This window comes from Callorhinchus milii, unplaced genomic scaffold (assembly GCF_018977255.1).
Source record: "Callorhinchus milii isolate IMCB2004 unplaced genomic scaffold, IMCB_Cmil_1.0 Scaffold17, whole genome shotgun sequence".
Lineage (NCBI taxonomy): Eukaryota > Metazoa > Chordata > Chondrichthyes > Chimaeriformes > Callorhinchidae > Callorhinchus > Callorhinchus milii.
The window spans coordinates 11,824,325-11,842,899 of NW_024704758.1; the positions used below are offsets into that span (position 1 = coordinate 11,824,325).

General features: G+C 38.9%; 1 protein-coding gene across 1 annotated transcript in view; it reads right to left on the reverse strand.

Annotated features, from left to right (window-relative positions):
• Window positions 1–2,381: 2,381 nt before the first annotated feature.
• luzp2 (leucine zipper protein 2) overlaps window positions 2,382–18,575 on the reverse strand; it is a 67,548-nt gene continuing 51,354 nt past the window's right edge. The window contains exons 11-13 of the mRNA XM_007887861.2: window positions 14,972–15,067; window positions 8,213–8,293; window positions 2,382–3,274 (exon numbers count right to left, since the gene is read on the reverse strand). Of these exons, the coding sequence (XP_007886052.1) occupies window positions 3,197–3,274; window positions 8,213–8,293; window positions 14,972–15,067 (255 nt within the window). The 3' untranslated portion in view covers window positions 2,382–3,196. The remainder of the gene's footprint in view (window positions 3,275–8,212; window positions 8,294–14,971; window positions 15,068–18,575) is intronic.

Below are 18,575 nucleotides of genomic sequence, written 5' to 3' on the forward strand. Positions count from 1 at the left end.
AGACGTCTCAAAGCGCTTCACAGAATATACTACAAAGTGAATTGATTATATTTTGTGCGCGAAACGATAGCAGTGTCCCACAGACAGTTGTGGATTGAAGTGTCCAATTTTATTATTGTTTTTTTCTTGAGGGTTAATTATCAGGCATGTGGAGTAAGGAAACTTGCCCAAGGTTTTGCCCTGCCAGGAATCGAACCCAGGTAATTTGTTTGCAAGGTGAGTGCTCTAACCACTGAGATACAGGACGCCTTGATAAGCACCTCCTTAAATAATTAATATTGAAACACGATATATGTTAGTCGTTGGCACACTTCTAAATTATTCATGGAATCTGACATGAAAACGATTTCCAGTGGAATGATCTGCAATGCCAATTACAGTGTTTGCTCGCAGTATTGAAATGAAAAGAGTTTAAAGTGACAAACTTGGGCAAAATTAATGCATCCCAACCAGTGTACTGAAATATAAGGGCACACGTTTAATTAAAATGTATATTTTCACATTAATTAAATGGCAACATGACATTATCAGAATTGACTTGTGCTATTTATTTTCGTACAGTGCAAGAGATTTAAAAGTCATTTTAAGTACAGAAAATTGAGACCAAGACACGCAGTATTTCTTTGTAACCTATGAAAACATACAGAACATGTAGAATTTTTAGATTCTGTTTCAAGCAGTTGCATTCTCAACTTGGCAAGAAAATTCACAAATTCAATTAAGGCTCAGCTCTTGTTACTGAGTTATTTTCAATGTCCGAACCAAGGGAGACTTAATAGAAATCTTAACAGGGCTTTTACAATGGACTTTAACTCCTGAATTTCTGCTGTTCAGAAAGCTGACTGATTTTATTTGAAGAACCTTGCTGAAAACAGTTTTCTTTTTTGTAAAACAATGTTTAGCTGGTACATTTGTTTTCCATTTCCCTTCCTGAAGATATTACAGTTCCTCTCAATTGGGCAGATCATGATGGATATGCATTTATCTTACATAAAAACAATGAAAGAATGCTTTGAGGTGGCGCTTACTTTTAGTAATAAAGTGCCCTGAAAATGTACGATATTTTGACCGTAATGAAGAAATCTATTTTGAACGGAATTTGTATTGATTTAAACATTCATTGCTTGAGAGTTTCAACGTATTCCACTATTTCAGAAATTTTGCTTTCCTGATAATGCTTGAAAACAGGACTTTCTCTAACACTGAAATATCTCTTAATTTAGATGTTTGATAAATTATCTTAGATATTTGATAAATTGTTTTAGATGTTTGATAAATTATCTTACCCCCAGATCGACACCTAAAGTGTTTGAAAAGGTTGCTTTTAATTGTAAAGATTGTTATCAGCACGGTGCAAATCCTTCCAACGGTTAGAATGTTTGAACCAAGTCCAGGGATTCGAGATTAAGTCTTGAATGCAGTTTTTTTTAGGAAAAATGTTAGTCTTGCTGCTCCAGCTCGTGGGGATTGACAACATGATTGATAGACTGGAGTGAACCGCATCGCTATGTGAACTAATTGATTTCAAATCCAGCAAGCTTTCCACTTGTTTTATACCTTAAGAAAAACAAACAAGTTGTACTTTGGGCTTTTATTGGAGCTACCGGTATCTACTTTTGTATTGTATTGTACTTTGGCAATATTTATTCCAGCCGACAAATCTGGTAGGTAAATCATCCAGCTTTTGCTTGATAACGATTCTGAGCCTTGAAAATCTGTCTGTAGCTTTTAAAATATTTATTTTGAGTTGTACATAAAAAAAACTGCGGGCAGTATTCTGTATACATCTGGAATATTAGAAAGCGATGTACAAATCGCAGCCCATTCCTCATTTCGCAACCCAGTGATGGGGATCTCAGTGTCGAGTTAAATTACATTTTAAATGGATCCCACTAAATACTCAAATTAAGATGTTTTTTAAATTCCACCCAAATATTTTCAAAAATTGGAAAATAACTTTCTCAAACGATTTTGATATTTGAAAAATTATACATAAAATATTGTCCAACTATTACGCTCTTGTACAGCGAATTCTTTTTTTAAAAAAAAGATAAATTCCTACAAATAGAAAGGTGAGACAGATTATAATTGTAGGTCTGTCAAATACATTTCTTCCATTTATTCGCAGCACTAAGTCAGAGATTTTCAAAATGCTGTGGTTGTTGATCTGTTTATCTCTCAATAATTCTCCATTTGTTTCGATGGGAGATTTTTTCCCCCCCAAATGAGACCATGGCTAGAAAGCAGAAGATAGTGACTGAGAAGCTGGAGTTTTTTTCACGTGCTTAACATACAACATGGCAAATATTTCACACAAGACAAAGTTGGGAGATAATTCACAGAATAACAAACATTCAAGATTCACGACAAATACAACTGGGTCGCTTGTAAAATAAAATGTTTAGTTCTACAAATTTGTATGAGAAGGTTAAAAACTGTTGACACTTGACCTAGATAAAACAGAGAGCAAAGCCATTGGTCTATTTTGGAATATACTGTACAGCAATAACAGCAAAATGAGCTAAGAGTCTTGGCAAATAGGCAGTGTCTTTTGTGAGCTTGTGATGGTAACTTTATGTGGTATAAATTAACTCTCAACATTCATTATTGCTTTAAGGTAATATCTACTTTGGATGATCTTTTGTAATCCACTTCAGTTGGAAACATTAATTAAATGGGGCATATTATTTTTATTAATGTTTGTTCTTGGCTCCTTGCTGCAGAACCATTCAGCATCAAACTAACTGTTGCAACATTACTCTTGATTTTGTTAACCCGATGAAGTGCTTCTTCGATATTTGACTTACTTCTTTCGTCAACCAGAGATCAACAAAATTGCAGCTGCCTTCTGTGTTGAACACATGCCAAACTCCTCTCATATCTGTTCAGGAAATGGATAGTAACATTGAGTGTGAAGAAAATTCATTGGACCCTTGTTGCACTGTGGTCATTAATTCTAAAGACTAGCTTCCTAAAAAGCTTCCTAACTTCCTACTGTTTTTCTTTCAAAAAGACTAACTTGTTTGTATATGAAGCATGTACTCTCCTGCAGGGAACACAAAGGTTCTGACCTTTGAACTAAAACCGCTGATGTGATCAGCAAAGGGGAATGATTTCAACTCAAATTATTTCAGCGTGTTACTGGAATGCTTCCATCGTGAAGGATTTATTCCTCTTCCACATAGAGCAATAATCATCACATCCCCTCAATTTTCCCATTTTCTTCTGATGTTCTTAATCCACTTGTATATCTTGAAGAATTATAGGTTTTCATCTACGGGGGGATACAAAAAAACAAGGAGCATCTGAAATCTTTTAACTCTTAAGACGTCCTGGTCAGCACTCTTTCATTTGTTCGTTTAAGCTGCCCCGCATGACGAATGCTATATAATAATAATAATCCTTGCATTTGATATAGCACCTTATCACGTCTTCAAGACGTCTCAAAGCGTTTCACAGAATATACAGTAAAGTGAAGTGACTGTATATTTTGTGGGCGAAACGCAGCAGTCAATTGTGCACAGCAGTATCTCACAAACAGTCATGGATTGAGTGACCAAATTGTTATTTTTTTTAAGCAATTATTACTCCTGGAAACCGATCCACCAATATATGCATGTTGTTGTTGTTGTTGCTTGCAAACATGACACGGACTGTGTCAAAATGTATTGAAATGCAGCACAAGAGATACATGATGTTTTGAGGGCAGAGATGAACATGGTTTGGTTATTTGGTTTGTTTCCTTTCTAAAGTTTCAACAAATCTGCCAACTTTTTTTTATCTTTGAAAGGTGCCACCTGTAAATCACGTAAAGTCTCTCTTCTCAAAATTGCACAACATGCATAAACACAAGAGCCCAACTGTCCTGTATCATTGGCCTATATTCTGGTATTCTCATGCAGTAGATGAATGTTGTGTTTCAAATGCTGAGTCAATAAAAATGCATTTTTAATACTCAACTCCCAATTCTTAATTTATTGTTCTCAGATTTCACATTCTCTTCAGGAAAGAACCTCTTTACTAATTATTTCTCGTCCTGCCCTTTTGCGGTTTAATGTACAAGAATTAAATTGTTGCTATTCTATTCCCAAAGGTGTATCCGTATTTACTTGTTCTGGCTTTTTTCTGATTAAATTTATATGGCTTAATTACCTATGTTTTAACCCCAACTCTAGACTCTGGATCATTTTGCAGTGAGATGTTCCATGTAACAGTATGTTTCATTCCAAAGCTAAATCTTTCCAATTTTTTACACCCATCTAACAGTGATAAAAAAAAGACTTTGATCTACATCCATATAAATAGAGTAAAGGAAATATGTGATACTTTACTTTAGAAACAGTTGTGCTATTGCATCCTTTGTTCTGTATGAGTACCACTAAAAATGGGTGGGAAAAAGGCATCCTTTGCAGCCATCAAAATAATAAATAAATAATCCTTGCATTTGATATAGCGCTTTTCACGTCGGGAGGATGTCCCAAAGCGCTTCACAGAACACACTGTAAAGTGAATTGACTGTATATTTGTGGGCGAACACGTCCTTGAATTAGTTCTGAAAACCTATTGGACTGGGTTATAAAAAAGGACATTCTACCAGTGATAGGAGAGAAGTGAGAGGCCTATACTTGACACTAAAGGGGATGAACATTTTCCACACCTGATATTCCATGGATAAGTGGGTGGAGGGGAAAAGTTCTAAAGGAATATGACTAAAGGGATGGACTGTGTGCACAAGAGAACATAGCAGATGGAATTCAGTGGTAGTAGCAGCTGCCAAAAGATTGCTGAGAGAAATGAGGAGAGTACATCATCTGCTGCTGAAACCAATGCAGCACAGAGAAATTTCTCTCATCGCCATGGTAATTAGGATGAGCGATCATGAAAGTTGTTTATTATATTTCTTACAGCGTAATTCAATTGATTCTAAAAGAATCAACCGTTTACTGCCTGTTGCGTTATTTAGCACGTATTAAAAATATTTGTTAGAATATAATTATGACTCAATTACTTGGCACTGACCCAAGCGTACCTGAAAACTATCCACAGATCTCTCAGAAATGTCACAAGTAGCTGACGTGTCAACACTCCTATGAATAATCGGATGAATCAGTTTGATTAAATTATCATATTAATAAGACACCGAGTAGCCCCTGATTCTAGTAATTAAGCCTATGAATAAAGGGTCATTAGAGTTAGTTGAATACACTCCCAAGTAATCTGCTAAATCCTTTAATTCCTTTTTAACCCACACGTTTCATTTAGCTCTCATGCAGCTGAGTTTTATCAGTTCTGACACGCTAATTTGAAAACAATCTCGCACAATTCAAATCATATAAAATGTATTTCTTAATTATCGGTTGGGTTGGCGACTACTCTGCTGTCACAACCCACCTAACCCACCAGCCATTGTTGTTTTCCTGGGAAACTGGCTTCGACGGCTCGTGCATTCCTCTGTTTTATCACGTCATTGGTTTATAGGCATGTATTTATCTGCAGTGGGCTCAGGTATCATACAGTATTACATTTAACTGGTGCAAACAAATAACTATTGTTACATTTGAGAAATAAATGTTTACCCCTTTCTAACTGGTTAACCTTTAAGCAGCAGTTTGTGGTTTAAGCTGTCTTATTGTATTTCATCCTCCGACTATTTTGATGATTTTGCTGAAACAAAATCATTTTACTGTTAAGAGGTTTGAAGATAATTGCCAAATCCTGCAGTTGATTGAATTATTTCCTATATTGCTTGATGTCATTTCAACGTTGGAAAAGCAAAAAGGTTAACGAAGGAGAAATGGACTTTATTTGAAACTTGAGTTGCCTGACACTTTCACTCAGTACCGGCTGATCCTCCTTTGAGGTACTAGGAAAGTGTTGCACTGTATTGCCCTTTATCATGTTGAAATGTCTCAAAGTGCTTCCCAAGGAATTACTCTCGAGAGTACTGATAGGTTTTGTCGGCAAAAACAAAAGTGCTAGCAATTTGCAAGGTCCGAAAAATCCATGAGACGAATGACCAATTGGTGGCCAAGAAACTGCCTTTCTTTCTTAAACAGTTAGCTTCGATGTCCACCTGGACAGGTAAACCTTGGTTAAAAATCTCCTCAACAATGATTATTTTTCCTCCAGAGTTCTACTGCAGTGTCTGCTTATGGGTTCAAGTCCCAGAGTAGAGCTGGACTTGAAAACAACCTTCTCACTCAGATGTGAGAACGCTATTCACTTAGCTAAGCTGACGCATGATTTCCAGATTTCACACAGCATTTAAGTCTCTGTGAAAAAGCGTTACTGTTTTTTAAAAGAAAAGAAACTAACCTGGCGATGTGGATGATGGCAAATTGGTAAAAATGTAACCTGCGCCACCATTTTTTGTAACACAAAAGAGGCCACTGCAAGCTATCTAAACCTATTTTGAAATATTCTAAAGAGTCTATTTAGGATTTTGCAATAACTCTTGCTTGTCGCGAACATTGCAGAGGAGAGAGGTTTTCCAGGATGAAGGCTTTGGGCCAAGTTTAATCAAGGCACACACCACAGACGTTTGCTGCCCGAAATTGAAAGCTTCAATTCATAACGTCGCTAAATCCAGTTAAGTTGAAAATTAAATTCCATTGATTATAGAAGCCTGATGTTCAAACACCACAAATCATTCTCTCACAGTTTTTCACATGGTGTTTGGATAATGTAAACTTTCACTGACCGATCGAAGCAGGGAGAGTGGCAGGGAGTTGAGCTTTCATGCACTATGTGCTGCTGCTCTCTGGAACTCCCTTCCTAAATTCCTCCACTTCACCCCCTCCATCTCTGCTATGAAAACTCTTCTAAAACCAAGTGCCTTCATTACATCGAGGCTCGACTATGCAAACTCATTGCTTATCGGCCTCTCCAACTCCTCCTTCCACAAGCAGCAGATCATCCAGAACTCTGCAGCCCGTGTCCTCTCCCACATTAGGCTCCGTGACCCTATCACCCCCATCCTTGCCCAACTCCACTGGCTTCCCATCCCACAGAGGATTCAGTTCAAGATCCTGGTTCTCATTATCAAGACTCTTCATGGTTGTGCTCCCCCCTATCTCTTCAAACTCCTAACCCCCTACCGCCCTGTTCGCTCCATCCGTTCAGTGGGCTCCGGCTTGCTTCACATCCCCCGCCTCGCTCGCCCCACTATCGGCGGGCGGGCCTTCTGCCACTCTGCACCCACCCTCTGGAACTCCATCCCGCAGGCCCTCCATCTCGCCCCCTCACTCGCCACCTTCAAGACCCACCTCAAGACCCTCCTCTTTGACCATGCTTTCATTCTCCCTGCTTGCCCCCCTGCCCTCCCCTCTCCCCCACCATGACCCTCAGCTCGTGTCTGAAATTCTGTCTGCCCAGCACCTTGGGACATCCTTATGATGTGAAAGGCGCTATACAAATGTAATTTTGTTGTTGCTTTGTCCATGTTTTGGTTATCACTCTCATACCCCCCCACCCCCTCCTCTTTCTCCCATATACCTTAGGGCCCCAAAGGTGCTTGAGATGTTCTCTTAAGTGAAAGGCATTATATAAATGAAAGTTATTGTAAATAAGAAGACAGAGATCTGTGCTTTTCATTTTGTGTGTGATCCCTTCCTTGGATTAATATGTACAATCCCAAATTTAAAGGGGGGGTGGGGGGGAAGAGGGGGAGAATAGTCATTGCCATGGTTGCAGCGTGAAAGCACTCTGCAGACTTGACTTGAATGCGTGAGGTTACAGTCAGCGTAGCCTTGTCTTCACAACCACTGGTGACGGTGTATTGAGAGCCACTAACTAGAAGATCAGCGTAGGTTGCAGTTACATAATCTAACTCCCTCAGAAACGATACAGTGCTGTGGAGCTGTCTTCAAACCCCAAGTGTGTTGCATGCAATCGCTTACAGCAGGGCCATTATTCAATTGGACACAAACGATAGCTAACCATGACAGCACACGACCTTTCGTTTGACAGTTGTAACTTTGCTTAAGTTGATCTCTGGGCATAATAACAAATGAAATTCCCCAGTGACTGAGCAATAATGGTTAAGCATATACAAGCGCTGGCTGATTTGTTTGCTAATGAGTGACATTTTTCATTCTCGGTGTCATTTACTCTCCCCAGCAACTCTGATCCCTGTATAGAGGTGATTGGTTGCCCTTTAAAGACTAGGCTAGTTTAGCCCTTTATTTCCTATGTGAGTTACAACAAATGGTACCTGTAATGGAGAGCCTGGTTCCACTGTATCGCTGCTTAGTGGGGCCTTATTGTCTTCAGTTCTTGGACACATCTTGCCAGCCTGCAGGTTAGATTCATAACTGTGGTCAATACACTACAGGCAGTGCAGGCAGAAGAAGGTCGCCAGTGCATAGAGTAAAGAATACAAGAAAGTGTCACATGTACAGCAAATGGATAGAGGGGAATGTATGGTATCTGTGGACGAGAAACTTTGATTTATTCAAGATGTGCGACAAAAATTAAATCTGTTTGGTCCTGCTCTCAAAATCCAACAGCTCTTGTGACCATACAATTTATTCAGTTTACAGAAGGTGCTTCCTGTTTACCCAGAGAGGTTAGGCTCTTCAACTAACATTAGGAACCTATTGATGATGGACCTGGGTTTCAAACCCTTTTCACATCCTTCAGCTTGTTCCGTTCGAGAAGGAGCTATAAGAAATTAGAGATTGACACTGACTGTCTGGTATTGTGTGCGCGCAAAAGTTTTCCTCTGCACTGAATGTGGTGCGGGACCTCCACAAAGTTTCTGATTTACACCATTTTAAAAGTCGCAATCTCCATTTTTGATGTGCTAAAGAAGTCAATTGTAAAGTTGTTTGAAAATGTTTTTTACAATTCTCAGGATTAATATCAGCAGGGCAATTCTGATTTATTACCAGTGCTATAAATAAAAATGTCTTATGATGTGTGAACCAGCACCTTTGCAAGGATGAATAAAATAATGCACAATTATATCTGATTTATAAAAATATTCTTGCTTATCTTCTAATGGGGGGGGAATGCAAGTCACAGATTCATTTACATAATAAGAACAATAATTCATAATGATCATTGCATTTGATATAGCACCTTTCACAGTGGACGGACATCTCAAAAAGCTTCATAGTGTAGTGACTGTGTATTTTGTAGGTGACCATGTGCTGTAGGTATATTTGGAGTTTTCTTTGTTTTGTAGAAAGTAATTCAGTTGTAGTATTCTGTTAAGCTATTCAGCTCTCAATGAATCCCTGCAATGACTGGAGCATCAATCCTCCAGGCATGTGTGTGATAGGATTTGCTCATTCTTGGGCAACATGGTGTGGAGGTGTCTTTGTTGCAGTGGTGTGTTCATTAGCAGTGTTCATTGTTTAATGAACAATTTTCAGGATAATCGGATAGCCACTGTTTGATGATATTAAATTTCTTGGCGTTAATAAAGCCATTTTGAGTCTATATTGGAGTGTACCCTAAGTTATTCCAGGACTAGCAAACCACTGAGAACTTTCGTAGCAATATGGCAACATTTCTTAGCTATAAACAAATGTAAGGTTTCTGTTTACTTGGAGGATTCAGGTGGCTGGCATTCAGTAAGGAGGCAGCAATTCAACTGAGCGCCACTGGCTTCATTGCGCAATAAATTAATGCCTTAAACTCATTACAACCTGTTATTCTACAATATAATACGTTCAATCATATTTTGTTTTTAGTAGTGTTTTGCTTTTGACATTTTGTTTGTTTTGTGGGTAGATTGAGCAGAGTAGGAACAGAATAATTTTGATATGAGGGCAATAAATGTGATGGTACCTTAGAACTTGATGGTGGACATAAAGCTTCATGTGAAAGCTACTGTGGTGGTGGCAAGTTTACGTTTTTTTTTACCATTTTCATACTGTAATTTATAGTTAGTCACCTCTTAGTGGATCAGAGATATATTGTTGTTTAAAGGTGATTCTTGGAGTTGCTGGAGCAACATCATTCTCTCGCTGACCTGTGAGCTTTAGCAGCTGAATGATTTGCAATAAGGAAGGCTCATGTTTAATCTCAACATTCACTGATGGTCAAACTCATTTCCCAAGCCTCAGTCAGGCTGCTCAACCGATCAGTTCATTTCAGATGGCTGATGTGCCAGAGCTGAGGATTTTATTGCAAGACATACGATGCTGACCTTTTTACCGGATTCAAAAATTATTACCAGCTCCCCAAACGCTATGCTTTTTTTTATCAGCACCGTAGTTTTGAAATGTCATCAAAATACCATAAGTTTTAATGGGTTGTGGTTGGCATTCTTTGCGGTTCTCTTGGGTCATCATGCAGTGGTGTCCCTCTATAGTTAGCTGTAGTTCCACATTAATATATCCTGAAATTTACCATCTTGAGAATTCAGATATGTTCTCCAGGGTTAATTGTCAAGGTGTCGAATGCTGACTGAGCACTTTATGCAATGCGCAATTTACAGAACTGATTTTCTTTGAGATTATGTTGGGAGGAAATTAAACCATGGGTGCAGGCATTCGGGACTGATGCCAACTAAACAGAACCAAGCATTCAATACTGAGATATTTGCTACATCCTGAAACAAATAGCAGCAAAAAACAACAGTGTGAAAATTCCAGTATAGAACTGCTGAATTCAAGGTGGCTTCAACTGAGTTGACTCCACAGAGACTCGGCCAACAGAGCAATTCATGACTCAACCTGTAGTCGGGGACGGACTGGCTATTGGGACAATTTCACGAGTGCCCTCACGAATGGTTCCCAAGCTCCCCCATGAAAATGGCTCTCGTTTTTCTTTTAAAATATGTGGGGCGGCGTGTGGCTAAGGCTAGAGGGAGATTCTCTTCTCCCCCACCCCCCACCCCAGCCCCCTCCCCCTCAATAAATCCTATGAAGTTTGAAATGGCCTCCCAATTTGAAAGGCACTATGCCAGATGCAAGAATTATTATGGTTATTATTATTATTTAGTGCTATTATTATGATTTCCTGGCTTGACACACAATGGGTTCTATGGCTTCCTATGAATCTCAGAAAACCAATGTACACCAATGCTCCCCTTGGGAGTAAGCAAAGTGGTGTTCTGAGCTATTGTGTGCAGTCACTGTAACATAGCTGACACGAGTCAATGCACCATTATTCAATGCACTTCACTTTGCAGCAGTTAAGGTGAGGTCAATATCTGTTTTGAATTGGGACAAGCAATTTTTTTTGGAGAGGAATAATAGGATAATCAGAAAACATGTAAATGAAGGTTGATCTCCAACCTATTGAGACTTAAATAATATTGTAATCCAATAATCCTGTTTAACAATCAGGATACGATGCACTAAATATGGGTAGCAGTGTATTTAATGGACTATACCTAGTGTTTTACACCATTCTAAATACCCAAACGTGGTGGCTGTTAATTGTTTTACCAAAACTATGTTGTATTTCTTCCGCAGCTCAGTAAAGATTAGACCGTATTTATATAACAATGATTTTTATTTCCCCTCAAAAGAGTTGTAAGAATTAAAAACTCTTTATATCAGGAATAACATTATCTGCTTAAGTCATAAGTGTTGCACATTTCCCAGCCAATTGCTTTGATACTGAACTCAGCAACAGCCTTTGCCCTACTCTCGTGTACGTTTTTTTAACAGCTTGCATTGAATTGATTTTAATTCTCAGACCAATATTGAATTAAACTGCTGGGAAATGGGTGCCTTAATAATTCAATTTGTATTCTGCTCAAGAAACATTCATTTCCATTAAGCCAGTCATTGGAAAGAGAAACCTAAAAGACAATTAGAAGCACCCTTGTACCTCCTTGCTTCACTATTCTAATGAGCTCTAAGAAGCAGCTTTATTTGCTAGCAAACAATACGAATTAACCTGGAATGCAAAAATTGCTGATGGTGTGTGAGGCTTTGTGGCTCACCGGATAACCTTTGGTTTAGGTGTACTGGATCTTGAGTGATCATTTCTGAGAAGGGGGTGGTTGGGGAAGGTTAGGAAATTGAGGGTAGAGAATAGCCCTCCATTTCTATCATTTTAGATAGGCTGGTGATAGTACAAGCAATGGGGAAATTTAAATGCAGAGACCATTACCTGAAGCCCGAACACAATAAAAACATATGAAATCTTGTGAAAAGATGAGCAAAATAACTTTTTTCTATTGCATATAGTAAATCTTGAATTAAAAAAGTAAGATTTTTCAACTAGTGTAATGATTTTAAACTCCTTTTAAAACCCGTGTCATTCTGATCTCCATTACGCTGGAGCTTTTATTGTGAATATCAGTACTTCTGCCAGTGTACATTTGATGGCTAGAAACTAGCCAGGAGGAACAATTCAACTTAATGTGCTAACTTGTAAGTACTTTGCAGACTCGCTTGTCAACCTTTTGCCACACTGTACATTTGTGAGTACTGGGGTACGGTTCATTAGATAATCATTCCCGTCTAATTGTTCTTGCTGTCATTTAAATCTAATATTACATGAAATGTGCTTGCTTGAAAGAGGCGCAAGTATTACTGCAATGTCAGGTTGGTTACATGGGTTCAATATCTGTAGCTTCAATAACAAACAAAAACATCAACAGCTTTGTTGTTTTTGTTGTTTCAATCACACTATCGTGCATCCTGGAGGTTGACTAGCGCTATCAGTTCTTTGAGATCAATCCTGCTTTCACATTGCTCCACCACTTGAAGATGTGGCTCCACAGGTTTCCTCGGACTCCCACTGCTATGGTAACTGCCCCATTTACATTACGGTTTCCCCAGCAACCAAACAAGAGAGAAAAACATAGTTTTGCTGTTCTACCTCCAGAGAGCACTCTCTCTGCTCTGTGTGAGATAGCTGAGCTATGACCGCCTTTGACAGCAGCCCAGTTACTGTTAACACGAGATGTTTGTCCCAACACAACCTCAGAAACCAACAACAACAACAACTTGGATTTATATAGTGCCCTCCACGCCGGACGGCGTCTCTGAGTGCTTTACAGTAACGGATCCCGGGACTGAGCCAGTGGGGGGGGGGAAGGTGACCAAGGGCGCAGTCGAAAAGAAAGGTCTTCAGCAGAGACCTGAAAATGGGAAGGGAGGGACCGAGATGAGGGAGTGAAGAAGAGAGTTCCAGAGCCTTGGGACATAGTATATTTATAAAAAACATCGCTTTTGGTGTGTCTGGGACCCTCTGGTTTCAGCAGTGACTCAAAGAATGTTACACATGGAGTTGCAAAAAAACATTCAGACCAACTGGTCCATGCTAGTGCTGAGATGCCACATGAGACTCCATCTCTCCTATTTCCCTCTATTCCCTTCTCCTTTGTGTTTTCTTAAATAGCTGTAATGCTATTTGCTTCAACCACAGGTTCCAGCAGTGGACTACAGCTTGAGTGGTTATCCCCAATGGCAAGTGTGTTACCTCCCCAAGTTGAGATCCATCCTCAAATTATGCACTGACACTCTCTGTCAAGGACCAACAGTGCAAATAGCTACTCTGGCAGGAGGCAAAGAGAATCTTACTGTGACAACTCTCATATCTTAGCTGAAGTTCCAATTACTATCAACGGATGCTGATTGATTCCTGATCTGTCACTGCCACCATTTTAATCTCTCTGCTTGCTTACTGTCATTTATTCTTACAACACCGCCAGGCATTCAAACACCTTATAATCAGTTTGTCTCTTTAGGTTAACTGCAATTTGAAGGACGTGAAAATAAGTGCTGCACAAGGAGTGTTTTTTTCACACACCATTAATTCTGGCTGTTATGTCAGGGTTATAATCATATTAAATTGATTACTTTGAGGCTTATGATTTCTCTTCAGTAAACATGTACAAATGGAATGCTGTGGAGTCCTGTAGCTCAGTGAATAGAGCACTCGCCTCGCAAGCGAGAGATCAGGGTTCAGTTCCTGGCAGGGCGAAACGTTGGGCAAGATTCCTTACTCCACACACCTCTGTTTACCTAGCAGTAAGTAGGAACCCAGTTGTTAGTCGATTGGCAGATCACTTTTCTGAGGGTAATAATTTTTTCAAAAAAATATTATAATAAATTGGTCACTCAATCTATGACTGTTTGTGGGACTCTGCTGTGTGCAATTGGCTGCCGCATTTCGCCCGCAAAGTATACAGTTAATTCACTTTACAGTTTATTCTGTGAAGCGCTTTGAGACGTCTCGAAGATGTGATAAGGCGCTATATCAAATGCAAGGATTATTATTTATTTTATTATTATAGAGGTGTATTTGGATCACATCATTCAGTAAAATTAATCATAAATTATCATTTTCACACCTCCTTCGGTTAAGTTTCATCATTTCTACGTGCAGCAAACCTGAACAATTTTCACTGTCTAGAACTGAGTCAAACTGGTGGCCTGGGAGCCAGCTCTGGATTGAAACAATAAAAACTTCAATTGCAGTAGAAAGAGGTGGGGTAGGGTGGCACCAAATGAGATACTGACAGAGCTGGAGTTTTGATGATGTGATATCACTGGGAATAATTAGCACAACACAGGTCTAATTTTTCACCCTGTGGATTTGATGCCAATTTAGGAAAACACTGGCTGGGCTTTTTATAGTAAAACAAATCTGACACTAATGCTTGATCATTATAACCAGCTAATCTCCAATCCTGTTCACACAAGATACACCCTTGGGCTAGTTATGCCATACAAAACCTAGGAAAATGCAAATTGCATTTCTGTTCCTTTATTACTTCTGGAACTCATTCCATCAAGCTCCCCTCTCTCTCTTTCTTTAAATCCTACCTTAAAACCTCCCTCTCCCCCTTCCCCTCTACCTTGCTCAGGACCCAACCCTGTCCTTGTAAACCACTCCGACGTTCACCTACATGAAGTTCACTTTATAAATGCAAGTCGTCATTATTGTCGTTATTGTTATTTCACTGAATGATTAAAAAAAATATGATCTGTAAACATAACTCGGAGTTAAACGGTAGTGCCATTCTGGAATCGAAATTCCAGTGTGTTGATCTTACATTTTGAGAATCACATTCCATTAAGTTGTGATCATTCTTCTTCTGATCCTCATTAAGGGTACTTCCTTTCTTTCCAGTCTGGGAGATGTCCTGGAGCTGAAAGATATGATGTGAAGAAAGCAAAGTTTGTCTTTCATAGTGATACACTAACATCAAGCGACCTATTTGTGGTGGGGAAAATGAGAGATTAGAATGAGTTTTGTAGAAAGACAAAATATTTGTATTTGTGTTTTTATAGACTTTATAGTATCGCACGTTCTGCCAAAAAATGTGATTAAGCTGCCTCGCTCCAAACATTTCAGCAACACGATCATTTGCTTTGAACCAGTTGCTAAGCAAACCAATTTTTTTTGAAAAAATGTTAAGGTTTATGCACACGTACAACAGCGAAGCAGATGAGACCTGCATTTATATGAGAAACCTGCAGGAAAACTTTGCAGAACTTGTAACTGAGCGCCACGAGCAACAAAATGCTCATTTAAAAAATGATGCCACCTTACCAGATGCTATTATTTATGCTGCCATGAAATTGAAAAACGGACAGAAATGGATCATTTGTCAGGAATTACTGTTCTGTGATCAAACCAGTTTCCACATTTAAAGGTTAGAGCTATAAAACCAACAGCTGCCAGGCCTTTATAAAGCTGCAGTATTGCTTTATGCTGCCTGGACTAATGTGTGAGACGAAACCATCAAATATGAAATGTACAAGATTTATTCCTCTTGATAAGATCCAGCCTTTGAGCACTACCAGTTCAGTCGATGGCCTCTCTAAATTCTCTGGAGATAAAATGGTTTGCAATAGAGTTATTGTTTTATAGGTAGGTAGATGGCAGGAGCACAGAAAGTGATGTCCATCAACGCAGGAGAACATTATTTGCTGAAAAAAAGTTGAGATAATTATCATCTTTGCATTTGACATTTCACCTATATATTTTGCCCACAAATATACAGTCAATTCACTTTGCAGTCTATTCTGTGAAGCGCTTTGAGACATCTGGAAGACGTGAAAAGCACTATATCAATTGTAAGGATTATTATTACTATTATAATGTTTAAAACATCAGAATGCACTTTGCAGGTAATTGCCGTCAAGTGTATTGACTGTTTTGCACAGTGTAAGTTCCCACAATACGAAGTGAATGATCTATGATACGGTATGATGAATGATATTAAGCGAAATCATTTTTTATTTTAGAGGACTGTTGGGCTGGACACTGGAGAAACTCCCTTCTTTTTGTGTAAAAATAGTAATGATCCTTGCATTTGGTAAAGTGCCTTAACGTGTTTTGAGCTGTCTCAAAGGGCTTCACAGGATATACTGTAAAGTGGATTGTCTGTGTATTTTGGGGGTGAAAAGTGGCAGCCAGTTGCAACAGTGTCCCACAAATAGCCATGGAGTGAGTGGCCAATTTTATTTTGGTGATTGTTGGCCAGAACATCAGGAGAAACTCCCTTTTTTTTTGAATATTGCCATGGGATCTTTAACATCCATCTGAACAGGCAGACTGGACCTCGACTTAACGTCTCATTCAAAGGATGGATAGTGTTGTAAGGTCTTCAATACCCATCGAAACAGATGCCTGGGTCTTTGGCTTAATGTCTCACCTGAAGGACAGCCCCTTTATCAATGCAGCAGCAAACCAGTTACTGGAGTGTCAGTCTGGATTATAAATTCAAACCGAGACTGGGAATCCAGAATTTTCTCTTCCAGAGGTGAACGTTTTGTTAACTGAGCCACCTGGTTTATTTTCTATTACTTAGAGACACTATTACACCAAGGTATCTGAAGCAAGAGGAACTAAAACGGAAACCAAGATGAATGTTTTTAAGTACTAACCTCTAGTCTTTCAGTGACTTAATAAATCATGTGCCTTTTCCTAATGAAAATGCAAGTGACACTGAAGCTCTAAGAACCGCATGATGTGATTAAAAATAATTGCTTGAAGCCCTAATTCCAAATGCAGTGCTGAAAATATTTAGAAGACATCCGCTCAATAAAATTGATTTTTTTTAAAAAGAGAAGTCTTATAAATAGTTTTTAATATACATCGAAGGCAGGGCTGGGTACCAGATCGATGAGGTTTAGTGATCTCTCATTATGGTGGGTATATCTGAATTTTGTTTCTGGGTTGAGATGATTATGTTACGAATAATAATGATGTATAGTGGTGTTAAATGTGGAAATATATACACTGTATATATGTATTTTCACATTTAATATATTTTTTAAAATAGTTACATATAGTAGTTTTACATTCATGGTTAAAAAGAAGACAAGCGGTATAATAATTACAAAGCTTCACCATTTGATCTCTTGCATTTTGATGGAGTCATTATTCCACACTGCAAACTGCTGCTCCCATTGCCAGGATAATATGCGGTGGGCGTGTGAGTCACAAGAAGCAACAACCAGAATTTTGTTCCAGCAATTCCTCAGAAAGGCAGACAGGACAGGTAAGCTGCTATTAGCTTGAGGGAGACAAAACCCATTCAACCAGGCAAGTTACTCGAATGATAAAGTTGCACTGGCACTATATTTTCATGCCTGGAAAACAATGCTTTTCAGTGCTATTTATTCAAGTGCAATTCACATTTTTACACTGCTATTTTTCATTAAACACTTGCTTGGATGAAAGGATTATTTAATTCCTTTGGGTATAGTCAGTCCTGGAACAATTCTACCAAGGTGGACTATTCATTTTCATATTNAAAAAAAAGTGGTTTATTTCAAGAATATGTGTGCCTGACTAAATGTATGCCCACGATTCTGTCATGTTTGATAAGATATAGTTTAACCTTCAGGGAGATGCAGCTGCTTCAGTGGCTAGGTTTCAAACCTCTGATTTAATACTTTTTCATAACGCACAAATTAAAACGCTCCAGTAAAATGTCACATTTGCATTGCATGAAACCTTGAACAAAAAAACAAGAATTTGAGGTTTCATTTACTTTCTGGTGATTTTTGCCAGAGTTGAGGGTTTCAGTTGTTAATGGTTCAGTCACACGACACCAGTATATGAGAATTCTTGGGAATTGGTTAACTTGAGCGTTGTTTCAGAAGGCTTTATTTCAAAAGGGAATTGGATGTGTGCGAAGTAATGACAAGAGAAAAATGGGAAAAGTTATACCTGACTATGTTCTAGGCTGGGTTTTAAATTTCGAAATGTCCTGTGTTTCAGTGAGCCAAGTAAATGTTAACCCCCTAACTCCCCACCACCCCAGAATTCACCACAGAGTCGGTCGTGACCCTGAATTTTCATTTCTCCCGCCCTCCCACTTCCTGTAGCTGCTCGCTATCTTTCAGATGAGGTGTTATAATAATAATAATAACCCTTGCATTTGATATAGCGCTTTACACGTCGGGAGGACGTCCCAAAGCGCTTCACAGAACACACTGTAAAGTGAATTGACTGTATATTTTTTGTGGGCGACCGCGGCAGCAATTGCGCACAGCAATGTCCCACAAACAGTCGTAGATTGAAAATGACCAACTTATTATTGTTTTTGGTTTTGGAGGGATTATTATTAGGCATGTGGACTAAGGAAACTTGCCCAAGGTCTCGCCCTGCCTGGAATTGAACTCAGGTCTCTTGCTTGCAAA